The sequence below is a fragment of the Glossina fuscipes genome, unplaced genomic scaffold, assembly GCF_014805625.2.
Source record: "Glossina fuscipes isolate IAEA_lab_2018 unplaced genomic scaffold, Yale_Gfus_2 26, whole genome shotgun sequence".
Lineage (NCBI taxonomy): Eukaryota > Metazoa > Arthropoda > Insecta > Diptera > Glossinidae > Glossina > Glossina fuscipes.
Genome location: NW_023998421.1, coordinates 1,189,588 through 1,215,238, shown reverse-complemented (window position 1 = coordinate 1,215,238; position 25,651 = coordinate 1,189,588). Strand labels below are relative to the sequence as shown.

Genomic DNA, 25,651 nt, shown 5'->3' with positions numbered 1-25,651 from the left:
TTGGTGGAATAACGAAAACAAACAAACGCCATCTGGTCATTCTTAACCATGGCTATAAGAGAGCTCTCAAGCATCTCTTTGAATGACTACTTATACCCTTCGTCCGCAAAAGAAGCGACTAATACATTCAAAGACCATGTTTTGGGAGATGTCTGCAGATGAAGCAGAATGGAGGAAATGCTATGGCAAATGCTTGGAAAATACAAAAGTGTACAGATCATAAAGAAGAAATATTTATTTTATTTTGAAGAGCAAAAAAGCAACTTTTAATGACAAGCTACTGCGTCTTTTTTATCAGACTTCCATTGCCCCCTGCTTCCTTTTTCCCATACTTAAATATCAAGACGATTGTCAGATCTTTGTCGAATTGGCGACCGAATGTCTTCAGTGCAATGAAAAATATTCAGAGACACTCATAGCAGATATCGATATTGAAAATTAGCGAAATCCTAGAGCAGGCAAAATAAATAAACTTAGTTTACGTTAAAGCGTTCTTTATAATTCGAATGAATTTGTTCGCAAACTACGTTTTGATTTTCTTCTTTTTTTTTTTAGTTCAAGGTATGTTCAAAGAAAAGCTGACTTTTCAAATTTCGTGGGCTACATATACCAGATTGGGTATATATTCTTTTAGCTAAGGGAGGTAAATTTCCTGATCAATATCTTATTTTGAGTCAATCTTGGTACGTCTGTCCAAAAAAAAAAAAAAAAAAAAAAAAAAAAAACGATCTTTCGGTCATATAAATAAAGAGCTAGACTTAAATTTTGCAAATTTTTCGAAAGATCTTGAAAGCACAGGTTGGCATTAAAAATGGATTTCTTGATCCTTTCTCAGAAATTAGAAATAAAATTAGCCTTTTTGGCCAGCATCTATAATACATACAAAGATAAGAGTAAATGCTTGCTATATGTTTTTATATATATATAAAGTGATCCTATACCTAAGATCTCACTTGCTTAATATGTTAAAAGTTTTCACCTTGTATTATTGTACCATTGTATAGTTTCTCTATACATTGTACAACTTTCAATACAAAATAAAACAAGTAGATTTTTCGGAGTAAGTTGTTCGGTATTGTCTGTTGGCTTTTATTGAAGATTTTATTTTAATTTACCAGTTTTTATGAAGACTTGTTTTTATGTTATCAAACACGCAAAACTTAAAACGCACTAACATAAAATTTATTAATTGAAAATTGGGTTGTTATGATGGTGCTGGTGATGAGACATGAAGATTGAAAGGCACGCAGACATTATAGTCAATCTATAAATTATTCAAATTTATTTATTTTTTTATTTTTTTATTTTTTTATTTTTTTTTGATAAATGGTTATGTTTATAAAAAGACAGAAAGAAATCAACGAAGAAATGTTATCAAAAACTAAACAAGTCAGCAGCATGTATAGTTCAAAGCACTTAAATAAGTTATTTACGTTTTGAAAATCAAAAAAAAATTATTTCAAATTTGAAATATAGTTCGACTTAGAAACACGCTGCTTTTCCGTTTTCTTGTACATAATTAAAAGTTTATCTGAATACTATATTCAAGTACTTGCTATAGCTTTGGGCCTATTAACACAGCTCTAGCTGCCATTCGGTTTTCATGAATAGTCTTTTACGATTTAAGATAATCATACCTGAGAATGTATTCCCCTGACCTCTCTTTAAATGAAATCAGAGACCATCATATGTCCTCGCCCGCCCGAATGCTTTTACTCATTACAATCTTAATTACAACTTGAAGATTAAATAAAAAATTCCTTATTAAAGGTGTCGCGATCAATCTTGTTGATTTTATAATTAACTTGAGTATATGCTATTTTACCTCAGAAAATTGGTCATCATATAGCGCAACTGCGACAATATTGAAAATTGGCAAAAATTCTCGCGGCAATATACGCAGTTTATTGTTGAATGAGCAACTAGATCTGAAAAAAAATGTGCTATTCATGAAGGCATAATCTTTTTTTAATGTATACGCGCGAGTGTGTCTGCTATAAAAATTCGGCACATTCGCACTTGTTTACAATTTTAATAAATTTGTTAATAATTGGGTCAACGTTTCGTTTTTTCCCCTTTTTTTTTCTTTCTTCATAAATGAAAATATCAGCAAAACACGAAACATAACAATTAATTTGTGTAGAGAACTATTGCATTATTTGTCTATATATATATATATATATTAGCTATGAGTAAAGAAAGCCTAGATATCGCTCGTACACACATGTTTCTCGTGTGGTATAAAATTTTTTTCTCAAATTTCTATTAAGATGTTAATAATATATGATATATATATATTTTTTTTATTTGTTTAAAAGGGTATTGTTTTCATTTAAAGTGACAAGTGATAGACATTTTGATTTCAGGAAAATCTTTCAAAACTTTGCAAAAAAAAAAAAAAAAAAAAGGCTGGCGGTAAATCTATTGATTTTCTTTGTTCCTCTCTTGGCTGATTATGAACTTTTTCATAAAACCACTATACATATCGAAGATTTTGCATTCAATTGATCAAAACTCACCTGTGGCCGTTTAATTAAACATCTCACTGTAACGCAATATATAAAACTTTTCCCTTCAATAGTTTTCTTAAATAAAGATTTAATTGATGTCTACGTCTATGGATCATTTGAGTAGTGTACTGCATAATACATGGATATTATATAGTTTTGCAAATAAAAAATTTTCCACATGCAATGCAATCACAGTAGGCGCGACCGTATGTATATACAGTACTCTCTCTCTCTCTAATATTTAAAATCATTGTATATACATATGTTAAAAAATATTTCTCATATTTGTTGATAGAATTAAATATGTTGTTTGATTAACATTTTTATATTATCAGTATTATGAGTGTCAGATTTTGCCATGATATGACCACTGTTTCGGAAGGTGATAGTGGTTTCTGTTATTTAGGAAGATTTCTTTAACACTAAACGTACCGACATTTCATCCTACTAAAGAGAGACAACAAGGGAACTGACAGTGAAACTCCAATTTTCTCATAATGGACAAACGAAGATTTAATGGCTTTATCTGCTTAAGTAGCTGAGTTTGTAAAAAGCGCAGCTACCAAATGAATGTTTGCGGATTCAAGTCTCAAGCGTGGTAGAATTTACTTTGGTCATACCTATAGTGACTGTCCAGTCGGCAAAGGCGCATACACTAGGCTGCGATCTCCACATTACTACCTATCTTTCTCTTTTCTCCTTTTTTTTTCGATAGTCGCGTTATTACACGAACGTTTTTACGCTCCATTACATTCTGTATTCCACATGACGGACGGACGGATATGTATACGCGGATGCCAAACTTAAAAGTGGCCAATAATCTATATACTTGATAAGGTTTTTGTGGCTTGCTTCTGTGCTTTATAAAGGTATTGAAAAACAAATGAACTTATGACACACTGTAATATTGGGTAGACGAGGCAAATTTTTTCCATTTTATTTACAGGTTCTACAGCATCGCCCATAAAATATGCGTACAAATGTTTATACATTTATCTGCCGTAGCTTATGAGTAATGAGCAAAAAAAAACCAATTTGCCATTCGTTTTGGAAAGCAGAGGTGTTTTCAGTTCACGTGCTTCGGTCTCTTCTTAATCAATCAAAATTTGATATATGTCAACATTCTTCTGCCAAATTTGAAGTCGATAGCTTCATTTTTGCGGCCAGGAGAATGTTTACAACAGATCTTACATAAACGGACAGACGGACAGACGGAGATGTTTAAATCGATGTAGAATTTGATGCTGATCAAGTATATATGTACTTTGTGGTGTCTCTCATGCTTCCTTCAAGGCGTTGTAAACGTTTTGACAAAAGAAATATACTCCTCCCCTCATCCTTCGGCAATGGTATAAAAATACTGGTCATTATAAACACTAAGAATAATCTATGTGAGTTTTTTGCAATTATTAACAGATATTTCGATCTAAGATTTGCAAAGTATTGTCGATAAGAACGCTTGAATCTGTTAAATGCTAAACATGACGTGGGAGAAAGTATCGCTTCAGACTCTTTCTATAGAGCTGCAGAGCAAAGTTTACAAGGTGGTCCTGTTAAGATTGCTAGGATAAACATCCATAAATGGACGCCAATGTTATAGAAGAAGGATAATAATTTTCCAAATAGGATAGCAAAGCCTGTACTTGCTCAGAGACGCGCACTGCAGAGCACAAAGGCGATGGGGATATATCAGTTAATGAGTGGCCAGCCAGCCAGCCAAGGTATCTAAGCTCAAATATTTTTTAAGAATTTTAGAATATGTGTGCAAGTAGTTGCTCCTTACTCTCGTATACTTGTGTGTATCAGGGCTTTGGTTTTGGTAATATTTTCGCTTGCCTTTGAAATCAGTTTAGGTAACTTCACTGAACAAAAGCTTAAAAAAAAATATATTAATTTTTAATTTATGAGAGGAACATGTTTGTATATAAATAAGTAAGAAGCGAAACGATGATGAATTATTTGCGATTTAGCTTTCGATTTTTACCACTTCCGGTATGCCTTTTTTAACTCTTTTGGTATTATTTATAAATTACTTAACTTAAATTATTCAGATATAAACGCGTACAAAAGACAAGTAATTACAAAAGACGGAGAGATTAATTGTATGCGGCCAAAGCTAACCCCCTGCATGCATGTAACTAGAGAAACTCGATTTGGCAAAATCGCTGATAGCCCTTAATTGCGTGTGTGAATGCGCGCGATAAGATAAGATAAACCTTTTTCATGATAAATAATGGCATTGTTGCGATATGCTTTAGAGGGCCTAATACGTGTGGTCTTCAGGAAACGTAAAAATGCACGACGTTTTGACATAGATGCATACATACATATGTATACAAATATTGTATACTGATATTATATGTTTCCACTACTTCTATATACACTATTTGTACAATGTTCCACATAGGACATCATTTCGAACCTACTACTGCTGGGGCTCAGCGAAAAGCTTTCAAATAACATATCAACAGGGCTAATTTACATAAATGTACAAAGGCGCCGCCATTTAAATAGAAAGTAGATTTTGTATGAATAACCAAACTGAAGATGCTTACCTCCTAGGTGACTCAATAAAGAATGCATTTTTCGAACTCACGAAGGGAATGACGAATTTAGCACCACATCTTCTACTACTCTCCGTAAGCGTTTATATTTACAAAAGTGTATTTTTTGTTTACTTTTTCTTTTTTATTTCTTTTTTAATTTGTTACGAGTTGATTATAGACGTTCGTTCGTTCAAAGTTCATGTTATTGAGAGTAATGGCGTAAAAGGAATTTCGAGTAAACATAACTTGAAGTTGAATATTTATTTAAAATGAATAATTCGACACAAGGAAATATCTTACGCTAATCAATCTTCTTATAATCTCTGATAATCTCTATGGATAATAATAGTACATGACCCAAATATGAGAAAAAATAGTGATTTCTCTTGATATATTCAGTACCGCTGTTTTGCCTTTCTGCCTTCCCAGCTGACAAGATTAATGTTTACTTTCATACACTACACCCAAATATAATGGCAAACTAACGCCGTTGTTCGTTTGGTAACACCGAGAAAAGTTGACCACTACGGTCCACGCTGTAGATGTTATTCCAATAATATTATAAATTAGTGGACGAAAGTTATGGGGACCGGGATCATAATAACATTAAAAAGCAAAATACATTCGAACGAAAGAGGAAAAAAATTGCGAGTTCCTCCATGTGTTTACCTTCCGGGTAGTATCCGAAATTCGTTTCAAGATTACTTGGTTTGCGCTTAAACAAACAATGATCTCATAAATTATCTGCTTAACGACTCGCAAAAATTATTTCCGCATATATTTAATGGGCCCAAGCAATCAGTTAGTTAACCATCACACAATTGTGATGTGATGGCTGTTGTGACTGACTGGTTGCCCAAGCGAGCATTATTACATTTTGGCCAGCTTTTGCGGAAAGGAAAAACTTTTCATTTATATGAATGAATTGAGGTAATTGCCAAAAAAGAGGAAAAAGCAACAAAATGCAAACAAAATGTTTATCTTTAATTGCCTTGTTTAAAACGTCAATCAGGCGCGGGAAAACAAAAATTGAAAAGAAAATAACAAGACATGAAATAATTCGAATAATCAAGAGATTATGCTAATTGCAATACTTGAAGAAATCTATGTTAATATGCAAATATGTTAAATATATGTTCTCGTATACATACATATATAATATTATATGTATAAATACATCAATAGTAAATAACAAAAACAAAAAAACTACTACTACATCAGAGAATGCGCTCACCTACATATTTTTTTTTGCATAATCTTGGCATAAAAACCTCAGCTTTCTATATACAACTTGTGTGCAACAACAATGCAATGAATATATATATATATAAACAGCCAGCCGTAATATGATCCTCCCTCATGCCACAGAATATTATTCGTTTACTTGATTGGTAGGCAAGAAAAGAGATATAAACGTGCACAAAGTTTCTGTGCTGTCTATTACCCCGCTTTTCCTCCACTTTCTCATCATTTTTACAATAACGACGCGGTTATGTTTAATAGTAAATACGCAAAGTTTATGCCTCGTGTGTGTATCTGGTTAATAAAATGCATAAAAAAATTGCGCGCCAACATTTTGATTAAAAACAGTACTCTTCAATATGCTGTATCTCACACTTATACATATGCATATATTCAGGCATAGCGCATTCATAACATGCGCTATAAACTATGAATGTCTGCTCAAAGTCTATTTGATATGGCATGAATGTCTGTCATTCATTGTTTAGCTAAACCTACCAAAGATATGGAAAAAAAAATTGCATTGTCGTTGGTTAGCAAATATTATACATTTTTATAAATACTCTTTGCAAAGGAAAAAAAAAAAAAAAGAAAATAAAATTCATAGATTCATATAAGTATTTATATTAATATTTTATAAATTTATATTTTATTCAAGTTCGACGCAGGGAGGAAAGAGAAATATGTGTAAGGCAAGGACGACGTGCACTTCTTTTATGTCCTTTAGCCTAAGGTAAACAAAAAAAAAAAAGACGAAAAAACATAAAAAACTTAACCATAACTGAGGGAAATAAAACTAAAAAAGCTTAAGACAAACTTTTGTACAATGGTCTCTCGCGTTAAACTAAAATGCGCTAATGCCGTAGGAATAGATTTTTCAGATTAGTTTAGACTTCAGACCAATCACTCGTGAAATGTCCCCTATTCCCGTAAAGCATTGCCGTTTAGCAAGAGGTGAGGAAAAAGAAAGAGAGAATGAAATATGGAAGTGGTGACCGCAGGCTTGTGTTATGCCTTTACCGGCTAAGCACTCACTACAGCTACGAATAAAATAAATTTTACAGCACTGACATTTGAACCCCGGAATATTGACTGTGGAAGCCGGTTATTTTGAAATAGACCTAAGTCCATCTATTCTAAATGATAAAATATGTGTGTTGACTATAAATTTCTCCAAAATGCAATGTTACTGTGGATAACAGTTCCAAGAACGGACTCAATTTCATACTGACATTCATTTTCTCTGTAATGAATTGAACATAGTTCGCTCTCCCCCTTCCTTCATCAATTAGTAAACTACGCCATTCATTTTTTCGTGCATGCATAACTTGGCAACAGCAAATCAGCATTCTAATGACCTACTTTGTCTGACAGACAATGTATGCAGTTTTTTACATACATATCGTATTTATATATATATATATATATATATATATATATTTATTTATTTATTTATTTAGTTTTTTTTTTTTTAAATTTTCTTTACAAACTAATTCTTTTTGAGTGTGAAATATACGTGAACGTATATTGGTAAAAACTATACCATATATAAAATGCTATTAATCTAAATACTAAACCGCCATAAAATAAAACCGCTTAGAGTGTTCTATTGAATTTTTCATTTAATTCATTTGGAAACCTGTCAATACATGTGACTTAAATAGTCAATATGTGAAATAGTTTTCATTAAACTTTGTAACTTGCATTTCATATCACATTCGCCACGTGCCCACATTTTTATTGTCAGCTAACGCGTACAAATTATTTGTTACATTTGTCACTTTCTGCTTTATTGCTTATTTATGCGAATTTGTAAAATGTATTTACTAATTGACACAATACATGGAACTGTGGATTTTTTGCTTTTTCATGGAATAAACAAAGAAGCTGATGTGATGACCACAAAAAACATTTGACTTTCGTTTTGAAAGCATAATCAAATTAGAGGTAAATTTCCACTCTCTTTCTCTTCTTGCCTGGATAAAATTGACAATTTCTGTACTTTTTGTTCAGAACTATCCTAGTCCTAGTCCTATAACGGAATAAGACTAAGGTTTGGAAAGCGTTAAGGATTCATAATCATATATTAAGTATTGAACTTCCTTGTGCCGATCTGTCCAGGAACATAGCAACAATTGTCCACAAAAGTTGCAGAATATGCTTGCGATTGCATTTATAAATAATCTCCAAAATTTCAGTGAGTTTGAATTCTCAGTGGTTGTTGAATAATCGTTGGAACGAGTCGATGCGAATGATTTTGTGGAAATGGAAAAAAACTCAGCATCGGGCTGTCATGAAGTACTTGCCTTTGAAATAAATTTATTTTCGAACATAGTGAGAGTAGTCTCCACTGTCATTACCATTTTCAGGCCTAACAGTATATGCGTGTGTGCAACATTTCCAAAGCAATTTATGAGATGACGAAAGTACGCTGGTTTTGTTTTTGGTTCCCTCCTTGTAAAGAGGATGACGAAGATAGACAATTTTATGACAAAGAACTATTTTGTGTAGGGTATATCTTGTTCATATGTAAGTTTTTAACTCCTTTGAAGTAATAACTTCCGGTAAATTTTACACAAAGCGATGTATAAACCCCTAGTTTTTAATGCGTACGTGAGAACAGATAAACTTGAGCTTTTTTTTGTTTTGATGAAACCAAACTTATGGCTGTTCACCCCCATATGTCGTAAATAACATACTAAATGCAATTATACATCATTTCACTTAAATTTATTTTCTTTCTTTCAAAATGTGTTGAAGGGCTGTTAAGAACGACGACACATTAGGGGGGAGATAACAATAAAAATATCTTAACAGCTCACTATTAAAGTGATTAGTGGTATGTATCGACATCATAAGTAATATAATTTAATTAGGGGGAGAATTAACCGCAAGGGAAGGCTACTTTAAGCAAAATTCTAACGCAAAAGTAGTGTGACATTACAAGAACACTGTACAGTTCAAGGTAAATACGTAAATAAGAAACTGCAAACAAGTTGCAAACCATGCTTCGGTGACTGAGACATCTGCGTATGTCGAAAATGTAATAAGCTAATATAAGCATTGCTTATCCACGTATATCCGCCAAATGATTACAGCTAGTAAACTGAAAGGACACGTTTGCGCCCAGTTGTATATAATAAAGAAATAAAAAAATACAACCCGAGTTTGTGTGTTTGTATTATCTGCAACCATAGATGTTTAAAAATAATAAACAACAAAAATAATTAAAAACAAGTAAAAAAACTATAAATAAAACCCCTACATCACCCTACAATTATTAACATAACGACTTCCCAAAATGAGACGTTATATGGGAAGTGGTCGAAAAATTGGTGCAATTCGAACCAATTTCGAGGCAGCTCGTCAGTGTGCCAAATTTCATTAAAATATCTCAAAAAAAGAAGACAAGTCGGACAGAAGGACAGTCAGGCTTATAACTGACCCTCAAGCCCTTCTGGCTGTTGCAAATGTCCGCACAAACTTAATAAGCCTTTGCGGTCGTGGGTGTAATATGAATATGAGGAGGAATAGAATGATGATAACTGGACCGATTCACAATCTTAAGGGCATTTTCCACATTTCGCTAAAGGAAACAATATATTGGTCCACTCACCGTTCCATTATATTAGAAAGCATATAACTTATTTTAAACACGATGCAACTTTTCCAAGTTGAATTGATTGAGAGTAGTCGTTTTATTTTACTAAAGCTGAATAATTTTTATAGAGCTGTCATTCACGAATACCTAAAGGGCTTGCTTCATTATATATATAAAAAATACTTTAAGCACAATTCCCCCATAATTCTGACATTTCAAAAGTTTGAGATATTGTGCATTGGTTTCAAAATTATTTTATTGTTTAAACAAACTTATCATAAACGTCATGCTTTAATTACGCCTCAACATAACATTATGTTTACGTAATTGTTTCAGACATTTCTGAACCGGCTTGTACATTACGTAGACATCGTTATCGTACAAAGGTGTTCGTTAAATTTTCAATATCGCTTGCATTTAATTAAGTTTATTAGTTAAAGTTCATATAAAAAAAACAAGTTTTAAAGTAAACTAATTGCTTAACTTCTATAATAGGACAAGAATGTATTAATTTGACGTCAAATGGCTGATCAGTTTGCATTTAAATTTGAAATTATGCTAAATAATAATTAGAATCGTGAGCGGATTAAGCAGAAAAAAAAAAAAAAATTGAACTGAATAACAATAATAACAATAATAATAATAATACTAAGTGCAATGTAACCCGCCACTCTTATATGAGAATTTTGCGGGCTTTGTATAATAATAATTAATTAAAATTGAAATCCATAAATTGCTTTAATTAAATTATTATAAAAGTCACGATTGGAAGGAAATAAAAAAAATCCAATTTATAATTCATAGATTCTCTCCAACACCCATTCGCTGCTATTCATAAATAATAAAACGCAATATTTTTCACTTAAGGTAGGAACTTATATAGTCACTCTTCCTACGACGAGTTCAAAGGCTTTCTTGTGTTTCTTCTACGTATTTTTAATTTCATTTTTTTTTTTTTTTCGTTTTTTTTGAAATTCTTTGCATTATAATTTCAAATAATGGCTAATGGTTTTCAATAAATCACATTTGCATTGATTTCCAGTTCCAGTCAGTAATGGTTATTAGTAAAAAAAAAAAACGAGCTTTCAATTATTCAAAGAAGTCAATGACAGAGACTTTTATTGAAAAAGCCCTGCAGTGGTGAAAACTAATAATTTATAAAATTGCGTTTTATTTACAAGAAAAAAAGGAGAAAAAAAAAAAAAAACAAACATTATGCGGTTATTGCCTGTCTAACCTAATTAATTTGCAAACAAAAAAAGAAACGACATAAGGTAAACTTTAGCATGCATCGTTCGTAGATTAAAGTTATATCAAAGTCGGTATCCTGTTCGTAGCAACCGCACCCAGAAATATGCAATCCACAAAGCATACATGTATATGTAAAGTCTGCTTTTACTTCTCCTTTCATACGTACATGTTATAATCTAAAAATACGCGTTCGAAGAATCTTTGAAAGTAAATTTTTGATTATTTAACATAATATGCGTTTCTGAATTCATTTATTTATTTTTATCCGTTTGTTGTCATCTCTTGATCACTACGCTAACCGGTAAGACTTAATATAGCTGTGCACACCTGTTCTCGACTTAGCTGTCAACTTCACCTGGTCTCTATGCGAACGCACTGCTAACACATAGGTGAAAAAGTCGCGGTGTTAGTATACGGATGTCGTAATCAGCAGAATACCTAAGAAGTACCAGCCCTTAAAAAATACCTGTGAAAGTTTTATGTAATAGTAATTTTCGAAGTAATACAACAATAGAATTTTTGCGCGTTGTTCAAATTCAGCGTTCGCTTGAAAAATGGTACGACTACTCTGCTTACTACAAAGTAACAATTTATCGGCACAGAACGGACGATCAAATGAAGTGGTCGCCTGAGAATATATCAAAATAATTGTGTCAGTTGTTTTTCGCACTTGAATGAAATGCTGCTAAGGATATCAAAAGACAGCGTGTTTCACTACTTATACATGGGAAAGCTGTCTTCCATATGGATGCTGGGCTTACTGATAGGGGAAGAAGAACATCAATGTATTGTTGACTCGGAGCTATTCTTGGTGTTGTTTAGCCGCAATAAAGAGAAACTTTTTTATTTAGTATGAGGTAATGTAGGGAGACGTGGCGTCATCACTTTGCTTCTAAATTCAAAGGACCGTTCATGATCTTCCAAAGGAAGCAAAAGGAAGACAGGAAGCCAAGAAAGTTATGATCGTTTTGGGTTGCGCACTTGAAAAACAGTGAACGTTATATTTTTTAAAGGCCAAAAGGCAAAATACACGAGCGCGCTGGCTTAAGTGAAATAGTGGAAATCGCTTGACTAAGATTTTAAAATAAAACTTCCTGATGAATTAACATATTTTTTAAACTCAAAAGCTTTGATTTACTCAAGCATCTCTATCCTTAAAATTCAAAAACTTTAACTAGGTTTTCCGAATAATGTCAATAAGAACGAGATTCTAATGCATGATCGTTGATAGTATAGACTTCAACTGGACAACTCGCTATTAATGTCATTTACTTTTTTTTTTTTTTACTTTAATCAAATTGAAAAAAAAAAAAACTCTTTTCTTCTATGTTAAACTAGCTCTGCGTCAATGTTGATAGTGCTTTCATCAATCACGCCTAGTTTATGAAATCTTTGTGATAAAAAATGTTTTTAAAAAGTGAAGTATATAAATTTTCTCTTCCATGCACTGTTTACCGCGTTATACGAATTCTGTCTGTATAAAATTTTATATTAATTCTACCGCCTGCGTTTCGTATCCAATTATATATATATGTGTCTTAAGTGCTTAATGCATAATTTCGCAACATGTAGCATAAATTACTGATAGTATGCTACCACGCTACTGCTCGACCGCTCTATGTTGTAGTGTAGCAGTATAAAATTCTGAAAACTGACCCCACACACGCCAAATTTAGAAAGAGAGAGCAAACGAAAAAAAAGAAAAATTATACAAATAAACAATTTTATAAAACAATTTATGTTAATTGAGTCATTTCTAATATAAATGCGTACGCATTTAAAAAAAAAAAACAATTCCACTGCATGAATTGTTTATAACATAGAGGAAACTTTTATTTTATAATGACCGTTCCAATCTGTAAAGAATAAGGTGGTGCTTAAAAATTTCATAACTAAAGAGATGTATAAACCGATCATTAAGCATAGCCTACACCATCCTCTAGGTTATTACAATTCCTAAAACGAGAGGAGTTATTATTCTCCTTCTATCGTGGCCACGGGTCACCATTAAATATAAATTCATATAACAAGTTTTCGAAATAAGGCGTCCTATGGAACCTGGTAGAAAAACTGATCCGATCTATACCACCTTTAAGAGAGTTCCTTCCTTGGACCAAAACACGCCAATATATATCAAAGTTCATCAAAATTTCTCGCAAAACAGTGTTTTATAGGTGAACCACAAGAAAACGAGGCAGACAGACAGACAAGCTTAGATCGCTACAGGAAGTGATTCTGAATCGAGAAGGTGGATCTATCCCAAGTCGTTTTAGATCTTGCATATACCTTTATACCATAAGTAGTGTAGAGTATAATCAGATTTTTTTTTTTGCGATATGGGTCCGCTTCTAAAAAATATACCTACAATGTCCAAATTTGATACAGTTAATTTTTATATCAAATGGCTATTATGAACCAATTTTCATTATAAAACATTAAAAATGTGTGTGTAAAGGCACACTTTGCGTAGAAAGGGTTTGTCTAGTTTCAAAATATACAAAGTGAAGTGACGGGAACTCAGCTTCGTCAATTTGAATCTGAGAAAATAATTTGGACTAATTTTAGTGGGACAAAAAATTCTTTAGTCAAGAATTGTCTTAGTCTGACTTGACAGATATGCAAGATCACCCTTTTAAAATACATTCGTCAGAAATTAAAAACGAAATTAAAAGCATATTATTAAAAATTTGGAAAGCAGCGGAAAAATTTAATTTCATCGTGAATTTTCTGCCTCATCTAAGACTCTCTAGCTGTTAAGAAAATTTAGATGCGACAACTGTTATAATTGCTGACAATAATAAATTATAGTAATGTGTCAGATGCAGCATCATCATCAGTTTTTGATTGACGTCACGATCATACGATGCAATTTATAATAATAATTATTAATATATATATATATTTATATAAGGCAAAAGTCATTAATAATTAAGGTTTAATGAAAAAAACGTGAGAATTTAATTTCAAGTACTTTACACGCTCATCTCAGAAGGAGATATAGCGTCAGAGAATATATATACATGTCCTATCATAGGCTTGGAGCCTGATGTGTGCATCAATTACTCTACAAAGCACTTATGAAAATCTGATCATATTTCGGGAATATTAATGCCTCTGTTTCTCAAACTGTTCTATCCCGTGAAATCTCAAATTATTCAAAGTTCTTTAGCTAACGCGTCGAAAATGGACTAATATTCGCAAGTCTAGGAACTTCTCTAATAAAAGTTCAATAGTTTATTTGTAAACGAACTGCCTTGCTAAGGGACCTATAAAAAAATAAACTTTGATTTCAAAATTTCCATCTCTAGTTAGAGGATTAAATAGCATAATCCATTCTAGAGGGAGTTTTTGGATGCTGACACTAAACTCGCTGGAAATGTATAGAGTAGCAGTACATTGCTTCGTTACTATTTGCTTTTGCTTCTAGGTTTCTTTTGTCTCAAAAATATTTAAGAAGAAAGAAGACGTCTTCTTGTTAAAGTTTACTGAACGATGCACTCAAAGCCATGTAACGTTGATCACTACTCATTAAGTAATGTGATTACGAATCGATTGAGATCAATTGTCATTATTGACTACGGATACTATTCTATACCATTATAACATAAATATAACGTCAGTTTTTATAGTCAAATAATTATTATCATTATATATGAACTCAACAAAATCCTACGTAAACCGTCACGTTGTGTATATATGACGACATCCTAAACAGAGAATTTGAAGGCATTCGGAAAGTCATTTTTTGTGTTGGCTAAACTGATACTATTTATGTACTTATTTAGCCGTAAAATAGGAAAGATTTTTTTTTATTAGAGTCGCGCCGGCTAACCCTTGGCTTACCGGAGAGGTCCGGTAAATGTCTCTGGTATCGCCATATTCTTATTTTGTTCGAAAATTACGAAAAAAAAAAACGAATGGTCGAGAACCCGCTCTGTTGCTAGAGTGGCCTTACAAAATGTGCCGAGCTGTTTGTTGATTATAAAATTTCATTTGACAAATTACTTGCTTTTTTGGTAGCGAGGTGTCTGCCTGATTTTCTTGCATCTCAGAGAAAGGCATGAGAATATACAAGGGGCGGTGTAGAAGATTCTATTCTACAATTACAGTCATATAGTAACGTTTATGCTGCAAATTGCTCACTTAATGGAAAAGTTTTTAGAAAAAAACAAACAAAGAAATAAGTGTACGGGTTTAATAGCAAGGAGTAGGCATAGTACAAACAAGCATAATTTTTTCTACAAATTCATCCTAGCATATCATAGATATAACACGGATTCATATCTGTATGAATACTAATGTGGCGGAAAGGTTATTATAAAAATTTTTATTTTTTTAAATTTGCTTAACATAAAAGCTCTTGAACCACTTTAACTGCTCTTTAAAGAGAATCTGCTAAGCAACGAAATTTAAAATGTAAAACAAAACTCGACATTATAGGGGGGCTTAAGTTCTAAAGAACTAGTTGTAAAATTAAGAAACGGACGGAGGGACATACATAATGCACTCCCGGCCGTTTAATCTTAGAATTTTTCTGTGGTGAAGAAGGTTGCTGCAGCACTTACTGCACTATTATAATGAGTCTTTAGTCAAATTTTCGAAAGACTGAATTGGAACAGTCCAACAGGTCTTAGTGCAGCAAAACGTACGTACAGATGTTAGTCAATGTGTTAGTTATAGTACCTTCTAATGTTTTTCTTTTTTTTCAAATTCCATTTTTACGTTAAGCTTTACTAGATCTAGCAATAGGTAAACATGTTGCTGTGTGTGATAAGTTCTCACAAAAAAGCTTGAGAATTTGTATTATTTACGTAAATATTTATTTATTGCTTCTTATCGGTTGTTATTTTCATTTTTTTTTTATTTGTTTGCTTCTTTTTTTTTTTAAATATTAAATAATTGTTCAATATTATAAAAACAAAGAAATATGAGTATATATGAATTGTACAAAGGGCCTTATCTTACAAATCCAAGCAGACCATGGTTTCTGGGCAAAGTAAACTATAAAGTTTACATATATATATATATATATATGTGTGAACTTAGAAATAAATCAGAAATTATCAGAATTTTTATTTGCTTTCATTGCTGGCGCTATTATGTCTTGCATTGTTTCTTATAAATCGAGGTCATATTTTCTTTTAAGTTATAAACAAAACATTTTGCATGAGTTTAACGCGTGCTCTCAACGGAATAAATAATTTGCGTTTCATTTTAATTAAACCTAACCTAATGCAAGACTATTATCTAGAAAACAACATTAGAAATAATAGGTAATGCACAGAATTTTCTTGCATAATTTTTTTTTTTTTTTTTTTTTTTGGCACTACTCTCCACCGATTTTCCTAAAGAATATTATTGAGCAGTGCGTGTGTTTGAGCCATGTCTGCTATTAGAACTTTTCCAAATGTGTCAAAGTCGATATACAAGGCTAAAATAATTGAGAGGGCTTCATTTGTGTCCGCACATTAAATTTGAAAATATATATGCGTTGCTTGTGTTTGCTGTCATATAATATACCTACGATTACTAGAAAGCTACAAAATGTAGAAAAAAGTGAGAAAATTATATTCGGTCGCACCATTCTCTATTCTAAAAAAAGAAAAAGGCCTAAATTTCCATTCTCCAAAATATTGGGTGCGCGTGGCAGCTTCCTTCTATTTGGTGGTATGCGTAGATTGTGAGTAATAAGCAAAAAACACAAGCGGCACATGCGTTTTCGGTTTATGTTGTATGACAGGCGTGTCCTTTGACCTGCTTTTCAAATTCTTTACAAAATTTTAAGGCAATAGTACAAATACTATACAGGCAAACAGTTGGACAGATTAGACATGCTTAGCCGCATATCGACATTGCTTGGTCGAATACCTTATGAGAGCTTTTGAAGCTTGTTTTCGATCTTTTTAGAGGTATTGACAGAAACGATGACATTTATTGCGTAGGCGTGACTACACCATCGTCCACAGAACATACTTAGCGATTTTTACAGCTTTATTTCCTACAGTTTGCAGTGACCTTTGAAAAGACACCGATTAGGACCGTTTAGAACAGGCGAAGCCTTCTCATGTTTCTGCTTCGATTTGACTCTTTCAACACCTACCTGCTTACAGGTCTGCTAAATTTGAAGCTGATAACTTCGTTTTTACGGCCGGAAAAATATTTACAACAAACATTACAAAGACGGACATACAGCCAGACTGACTCAGAATTGCTGATCAAGAATATATATATATTTTGCAGGGTCTCTGAAGCTTCTTTCTGGCTGTTGTAACTTAATAACAAAATAAATATACTTTCATCCTTCGTTAGTAGCTATAAAAATCAAATTTTTAGCTTACGACGGATGTTAGCTGGTTTTGCCCTAAACAAATAAAGCGTGTCAAACTTTCAGATCAAGATCCGCCTATCGTTCCGTTGGAGCGTTCAAAAGTGAAATATATAAATAAAAATTAAAATGAAATTTATGTTGGTTATCATGTCTTGAAAGACATGATACACAAAAATTGTTCACTAGCACAAATTGTTCACTAGCAATTCATTCAGTCAACGATATTTACGTAAGTATAAATTGATTTTGAAAATTGGAAATTGATGAACATGATTACCTATTTATATTTGCTTTAGGCGAAGGGTTGTCTCAACAGAAAAATCCTTTTCATTTCTTTAGTTATGCTTGTAATTTAAAGTAAAACGTAGAGAAAGCACATTACATTCTAGGCACGTTTTCATAGTTCCTAGGTAAAGTCTGCTTGATGTTTATCTAAGACTTGCCGCTACAACTTTTCTGTTATAGGGGGAGCGACTTTATGCATTTATTCCGGTGACAGTGAAATTTTTAGGAGAAATTAAAGACATCCATACAAACAATGTACATTTTATTGTTACCAAGTATTTATAAATTTCTTGTTTTAGTTTTCTGTGAAAAAAAAAAAAAGTTTGTAAAGAGAAAAATCTATGAAAACTATCAATTATTTGTTAAAATCAAACATCAGAGATACTTTCACAATAATTTATGAAAATTTATGCTTATCGAAAATGCGAATAAAAAAAAAGGAAAAGAAAAAAAAGAGTTTTCACTTTGAAGAGGTAAACATTTCCAGTTCTTGATGGAAGTTTCGTTTTTTCTTATGCCGCTGTCACCATTAGTTATTAAGTTGGATTAAGAAACTATAGAAAACTATCACTTCGCAACAATAGTTAAAGCAAAGACAACCACACAAACCAATCTCTCTTGAATGGACATTATCTATAAAGACTTACTTGGTTAAGATAACAACAAGTAAATTGTTAGCAAACATTTCAAAGAATATCGTAAACAACTTTCGCAAAGCTTGTGCGCTTTTTTTCTTTCCACTTCAATAGACAAGATATTCTCACCATATAAGGCAAGAAAAGAAAATGAAAAGGTATGATGGAAAAGAAAAATGCATTGTTTTCTAGCACAAATCCTAGACAATAATAATGGTTCACAACTTGAAGTAAAACCGAAACATAATATTGGCCTAAATTACTAAACTTGGTAAAAAAGAAAGAAAGAGTGGGTATTTATCTTAAATTTATCACCATGCGAGCAAAAGAAAGTTCATAGCAGACATAACCGAAGTAAGCACTAAATTTTTCATCTAAGTCACTGGACATGCACATATAATGAAAAGAAAATATAGTCTTCATACCCGGCACTACAGGGTATTTCCTACGGTTTGAAATATCCAGAAGATACGCATATTATTATTCTCAATGAGCGTAAAATGTCAATCTACATCAGCGGTGGGCAAACTTTTTTCGTAAGGGGCCAATTTTAATGCGTAAATCACCGCGAGAGCGACAAGATTTGGTAATGAAGACAGTCCTTTGCATTGCTATGTGCGAGCAAGTTGTATTATTTGGGCTCGACGATATCACGAGCCGGTAAATGTGGCTCTTTGCCCATTTCTCCAGTGCTTGGAGAGTTTGTGGTGGCAAAAGTCAATCAAATTTGAAAAGACTGCACCGAAAATGTATGCATATGCCGGGTGTACGCCTATATTTGACTTACACATTCATTTGTTTACCACTCGGTCCGTTTCCTTGCTTACGGCGGCGCAAACTAGCACAGCCATAGATCAAGTTTGAAAATATCCACTATCCGACCAGGAGGATTAAAAAAAATACATCGCTGACTATTAGGATAAAATTTGATAAACAATTTGTCAATATCGTCGCACAGATTCGGTGACCGGCATCCAACAGAATACTTTCCACCAACAAAGAATAATAAATGCATACTGATTTTCAAATATCATGTCAAACATTTTTTATTAATTATAGCGTGAGCTCAGTGATCGGGCTTCTATCGCATATTTCACGTCGATTTTATTATGCTCTTCTCACTTTCCAATTTCCCTCAATCATTTTACTCATTGGTATAAACCGTATTTACTGCACATGCGGAAATAAACAAATATCATCGCAACTTGTCCGAGGACTTACGGTGAATTGCATCAAAAATTCGCCCTAACCTAAACAGGGCTTTTTTGATTTTTTTTGTTTTCATATCCTGTTCGAAGCCAACTGGTTTTCATATAGCGGATGGCATTTATTCAATGAGATACCAATGTAATTATGTTGCATTCGCATGAATTATTGCCGGTAATAAGTCTTGGCGTCAATTAACGTAAAGGCACGCACAAGCTTCGCTAATGAAAGGTCAAATTTTAATTTACATTTTTTGCCACTTTCGCGATATTTTCATCGCTCGTTTGCAGAAGCGATTAATTAAGTAAGTGTTCTAGAAAACTGTAATAACATACAACAAACCATAGATAGATAGTGTTAAAAACCAAATGTCGTCATTTCATTATGTTAAGATTATAATGAATGGAGACATTATAGAAAATTTTATTTATGTCAGTTAATTAATTTTCGCGTCCATGAATGTAGGGAAAAAGTCCAAAATCGAAATAATGAACATTTCAATAACCGGGGTAAGAGTGTACTTCGTCGTAAGGCCGCTTGTAAGAAATATATATGAATCGCAGTTTGATGCTCTTAACATGGTTGCCGTCGATTATCAGACAAGCGCCAATGTTTCTTTTCTGGATTTTAGCGTAAAACGCAACTACAGTATGCGATGAATTAGTTACCGAAAAAAAATTCATTTATGTCACATTTTTCCCAAAGTAACAGAAAATACGAAAACAGAAAATGGAATGGAATCGAACTCGGTTCGATATGTGGAAAAAAGAGGCTCTCAATAAACGCATTCAGATTCAATAAAAGCAGTTGAACAACCATCCTCTTTAAATAGAAGCCTCCATAGTATGAAATTGGATACATGCGGCAGTTAACTATGTCTTCTAGTTACATCACTTTCTACGATACGATATATTTCAAAATGTATTGCGACTTTTGCAGAATCAAAGCTTTCAAAGATGCATTTTTTATATGCACTTAAAAAACCTACTTACTTGCATTTATTGTTATAGCACTTGGGAACGTGTACATTTTTTCTATCACAGTCTGTAAATTAAATTTGTTGGCGGATGGTCATCATCATGTATGCTGATGATCGGTTTCCTTTGTGTGTGGACTTTGCGTTGACTTTTTTTCTTCTTTTTTTTTTTTTTAATTGTTTGTTTTGATATCAAATTTGTTGCACAAATGCTTCCTTCCATCGATATTTCTGTGTTATGATGGCTGGTGTTAAGCGAATTCAATTGTGCAAAACGAATCAATCGAGAATGTTCTATATTTAGCTTAAATAATGTTGTTGTTGCTGTACTTCAATAAAAATAGACTTGCACAAGAATGCGTAACGCCAGAGAATACTTTACTTAATTGAAGTTGCGATTTGTTATGCAAGCATATTTTAGAGAATTTTATTCGCAAATTAATTGATCGCATGAAGGCAAATTGAAGAAAAAAAATTCACTTCGTAGATGTAAAGTAGAAGAAACTCGAATGTGAAAACTTTAATACTAAAGCCTATTAACGTTCAGGTCGAAGATGCGGAAATGGACTTTAAAAACCTTGTCTTTATTTTGGATAAATTCGAACACAACGTACATCGCTGTGGTGTATTTACCTCGGTGACCTTACATACTCGTGAAGTTAGGATGCTTCCAAATTCACTCAATCGTCCGGTAATGCTTTTAAACATAGAGCTGTACACAGCTTTTAGAGCTCCTTGAATAGATCGTGGAACACATTGATGCTAATTTTTCGAACAAAATCATCTTTAGCGAGAAAACGCAAGTTCATGTTGATAGCTCGTTTAGGCGAAACAATTATTGCAGATGGGTTAGAAAATGTACAAAACACACAATTTACATACAAGGTGTCAACTAACTCTCTTTTCACATGGTACATTTGTCCCGTAGAAAACTGTCTGAAATATGTTCCATAACTCTAATCACTCGTGATACGTTTATTACGGACTGGACCAAAAATACTATGTTCAGTAGGTATATCGGATTTGTCTAGCGAAACTGTCAAGTTTAACTCAGTGGTTACCGTGGGAGTCTGTTGGGTTTTTGCTGTTATAAGGTCTATTATTAGCAGACTTTCTTTGGATTCCTCGTAACTTTTGATATCAAGTTACACGTTGAAATTTTAATGCCGGCTTCATGTCAAGATGATGAGGGAGAAAATTTTGGAAATTTCAGGCGCTCGCGGATGAAACCATGCAGCTTCCAGTTCCGTCATTATGGATTACTTTAGAAAAAGGTTGGCGTGGTGTATATAACCATCCACTTGAAATAATATTATTTTCAAAGTATATTTTTAGGTGCTTAGCCCATGATAATGTCATTTGCAAAAGTTTTTGAAAAGTAACTTCTACTTCCCTGAAGGAAAGAAGGGCGACATACTTGTGTTGCGTAAGTTTTCGCATCTTTCACGCAAAGGTGTTAGGTTAACCTTCATGTGAATGTAAAATAGCTTTCACTAAATGAATACCGCCAGGCGGTAACCTGTATCGGACTACGACCACTTGTCATCTTTGGGGTAAATTAAAAGAATATAGTGTTTAAAATATAAAACAATTAAGTTATCAGAACAGAAATTCAACTTTCGAAAGTGCATGAAAAATACAAGAAAAAAAATACAAAAAACCAACTTTACAATATAAACATCATGAAAAAATGCACTTTAATCAATAAGTATTAGGTAGGTAATTAATTAACGAATTGTAAAAGCCTTTTTTAATTTGTAAATTACGACGTTTAGCAAAATTCAATGCTAAAAGTTTAAAGTGAAATGCTGAAGAAAATGAAGAGATCGTTTTTCATGTTTCTTGCTTGAGGGAAATTATTTATAATTCAATTTGCGAAAATTTATTAAAAATTTTTTTGCAGGGCGTAATTAAAAGAAAACAGCAATATTTTCTTATTACAGTTGTTATTAAATATTTACGATCATCTTTGCAAGGAAGAGTAAAAAGATTAATAATCGTACACTTTAGCGTTTATTGCATTTCCAATATAAGTGACCTTTAAGAAATATTCTCACACAGTTAAGGTATTATCAATTTTAATCTTCATCTACATGAGTGCACTCATTAAATATTCGAGGGTGGGATCAAAATGAAAAAAAAAAATAAATAAATAAAAATACTATATAGTAATAAACAAATAAAGAAATAAAGAGAAACAAGGCAACGTAAAGAATACCTTGTTTTTAACGAAATAAATTTGCATTTTATACCAGATGATTTTCTTCTCTTCTTCTCTTCATTTTTTTTTTTTTTTTTTTTTTTTTTTTTGTAATGGGGCAAACAACAAACAAGAAAACAATAACCACTTACCATAGCTTGTTCGATTTTATTATCGATCGCAACTGCACTTGTTCCAGATGCACTGTAACGAAACGAAAAAAAGTAATATAAAGAAAAAACGATATAACAATATAATAATAATTGTTAGATAATGGAGAAAAGTACAAAGTGAAAACAATTGCTGGCTTTGAACATTGAGACTAGAATATGTATGTATGGGAATTTCGATTCGTACGACGATAAAGTTTGAAGTATCAAGAGGGGAAAAAACAAAAAATAGTCTATGCAATGTTACTTAATTCATTTTTATAAAGAAATTCGCATTTTGATTATAGCATATACTAAGGCACTTGTTAATTAATTACATTTTCTAATATAATTTCAAGTAAAAACTCAAAACGTCTGCTTTGGAAAATGCTTTTTAACTACATTTTTCCCTTGTATCAATTAACAAAATATATAATAGATTATATTTTTATGCAAAACTCTACATCGCAAAACTATAATTTGTTTAACACATGTACAATGTCTGTAGACAGTCATCCATTAAAACATTTTATATGCAATCTGCGAATTCATTTATCATTATATTTTGCAACTTGATGAACATATTATGTAATAAGTTTTAAGAAAGAAAGTTATATACGCCTTAGAGCGAACCTTCAATTTCTATAGCGTGAGCGTTTGTAATCCATAAGAGTAGAATATTCGGGAACTTGGCCGACGTGTCAATTTACAAGAAACTATGGACTTGAATTTTTGTAGACTTTTTTGATTGAGCGAAATCTATCTTTAAAGCAAAAGCCCGAAACCCAATTTTGAAGAACTTCCAAAGGCATTTGTGACGTGGCACGCAAGTGTGATTAGCTTTATTATGCAGAAGAAATTTTCACTTCCTTTTATCTGCTCTTTCAGTAATTACTAGCTGCATGAGTAGCCGAGTAGTTGGGAACCGGAACTACCAAGTAAGTGTTGGCGGATTCAAATCCCAGTGTGATAGGACTTCCTTTGGTCGGAGCTGTAGTGGGTGCTCAGTCAGAGAACGTGTACACCACTAGTCTGCAGTCAACAACGTTGCTATTTCTTTCTCTTTCCTCGCTTACTTTCGACTGTTCCCGTGTTACATGTATAGGGGAAGCACCCCATTGCGATTGATCATATTAAAGCAAAAAAAAAGAAAAAAAAAAAAAAAAAAAGATTACGAGCTTAGCACTCACATAAATTTTGACCATTTGCAAAATTTCATGCTTGATATTCAAATCAGAATCCTATTCGATGTCGATTTTAAACGATTTTTGGACATTTTCAAACAATCGTACGTACCATCGCGGACGTAAGTTAAGTAAATCTCACATTGACAGTGAATGTACACATTTTATAAAGTGGTTTTTGTTGTTTCTCTTTCTGGGCATTACGAACGGAATGAGGTAATTATTATACCTCGCAATGACGTTTATAAATAAAGAGAGATTATGAGAAACTAATATTTTTCTTCTTCTTTTTGTGTATTTGTTTCGTTTGTTTGTCTAATTATATCATGAATTTTTATTGATAATTATGACGTGGACTTTTCTATGTTTTTGTTGAAGTTTTGTTAATTTTTCATGTGAATTCTATTATGTAAGCGTTTATGCGAATGTTTTTCTACCGCTGTGTAATGTGTTTTTTTTTTTTTTTCATTTTATGCAATAATATAATTTGTTAATAATATAGTGTGTGAGGATAATTTATGTTTCTTGTATTTTATTTATTTATTTATTTTTTTTTTGATAACTATGTGTATGTGCTATGTGTTAGTCTAAGTATAAATATAAAATTATTGCAAACGATTGATTGCTTGTTATGCACTTTTTCAGGTCAATTTAGCATGTGTTGAAAAATCATAAAAATAAATTCATTAATAAATTGCATAATAAATTATAATCAAGTTATAATGATGATAAACAGAAATGTAGAGTTGATAAACACCTTGAAAAGAATGCATAATATATTTACTAACACTAAATAGAGGAAAATCTCACAATGAATTGGTTGATTGCGGTACTTCGAATCGAAGTACGTTGCAGCCAAATATTTTCATGATGGGCATAAGTGTTTGCCCAACATTTTGTGATATTTATCCTGTATCGTTTTGTTATTATGGAATTCATTTTTAGAAGCTTCTTTTTTTTTGTAAATAATCTTAAAAAGCCGTCTTCCGCCGTCTAGCCCGTTTATGTGGGGTCATCCATTTTATAGTTTCGAAATGAAATATAAATATAACACGCTTCGGATTGAGATTCGGAACATTTTTCTTTCAATATGTTGCTCGTATCTTTTATTGTTTGTGGAACACAACAATACATATATAGAGTCGTACAGCGTACAGTAATTGTTACAACTTATTGCGATTGCAATGAACCCAAGGTTAAGTTTCACGTATGTGGGGCGAGGTTCAATTTTGGTAAAATAATTTTATAAATGTAAAGATTATTGCCCCGTTAGAGTGAACAAGACATATCTGGTATTCCTAAAGGACTTCTACGTATACAACAACGCCTATTGGGTGTGACTTGCGGGCCAAAAAAATAGAATTGCTATTATCGCCATTGGAGAAACACAATAAATAATTTTTTGTGGAAAAATGTAAAAGGTTTCGGCTTGGATATCATGTGGTTTCAACAAAATGTTGCCACATGCCATACAATTTGTGGCAGAAAAAAGCCAACGATAGTGTAATGTCCAATAGCGTATACGTGAATCTGCCATA

The 25,651-nt window shown here is 32.5% G+C and overlaps 1 protein-coding gene across 2 annotated transcripts in view; it reads right to left on the bottom strand.

The window, feature by feature from the left end:
• The window catches only part of LOC119635341 (protein bunched, class 2/F/G isoform), a 218,325-nt gene that overhangs the window by 33,564 nt on the left and 159,110 nt on the right, over positions 1-25,651 (bottom strand). For both annotated transcript variants that reach the window (XM_038030120.1, XM_038030121.1), the window contains one exon: positions 22,933-22,984. In XM_038030120.1, the coding sequence (XP_037886048.1) occupies positions 22,933-22,984 (52 nt within the window). The remainder of the gene's footprint in view (positions 1-22,932; positions 22,985-25,651) is intronic.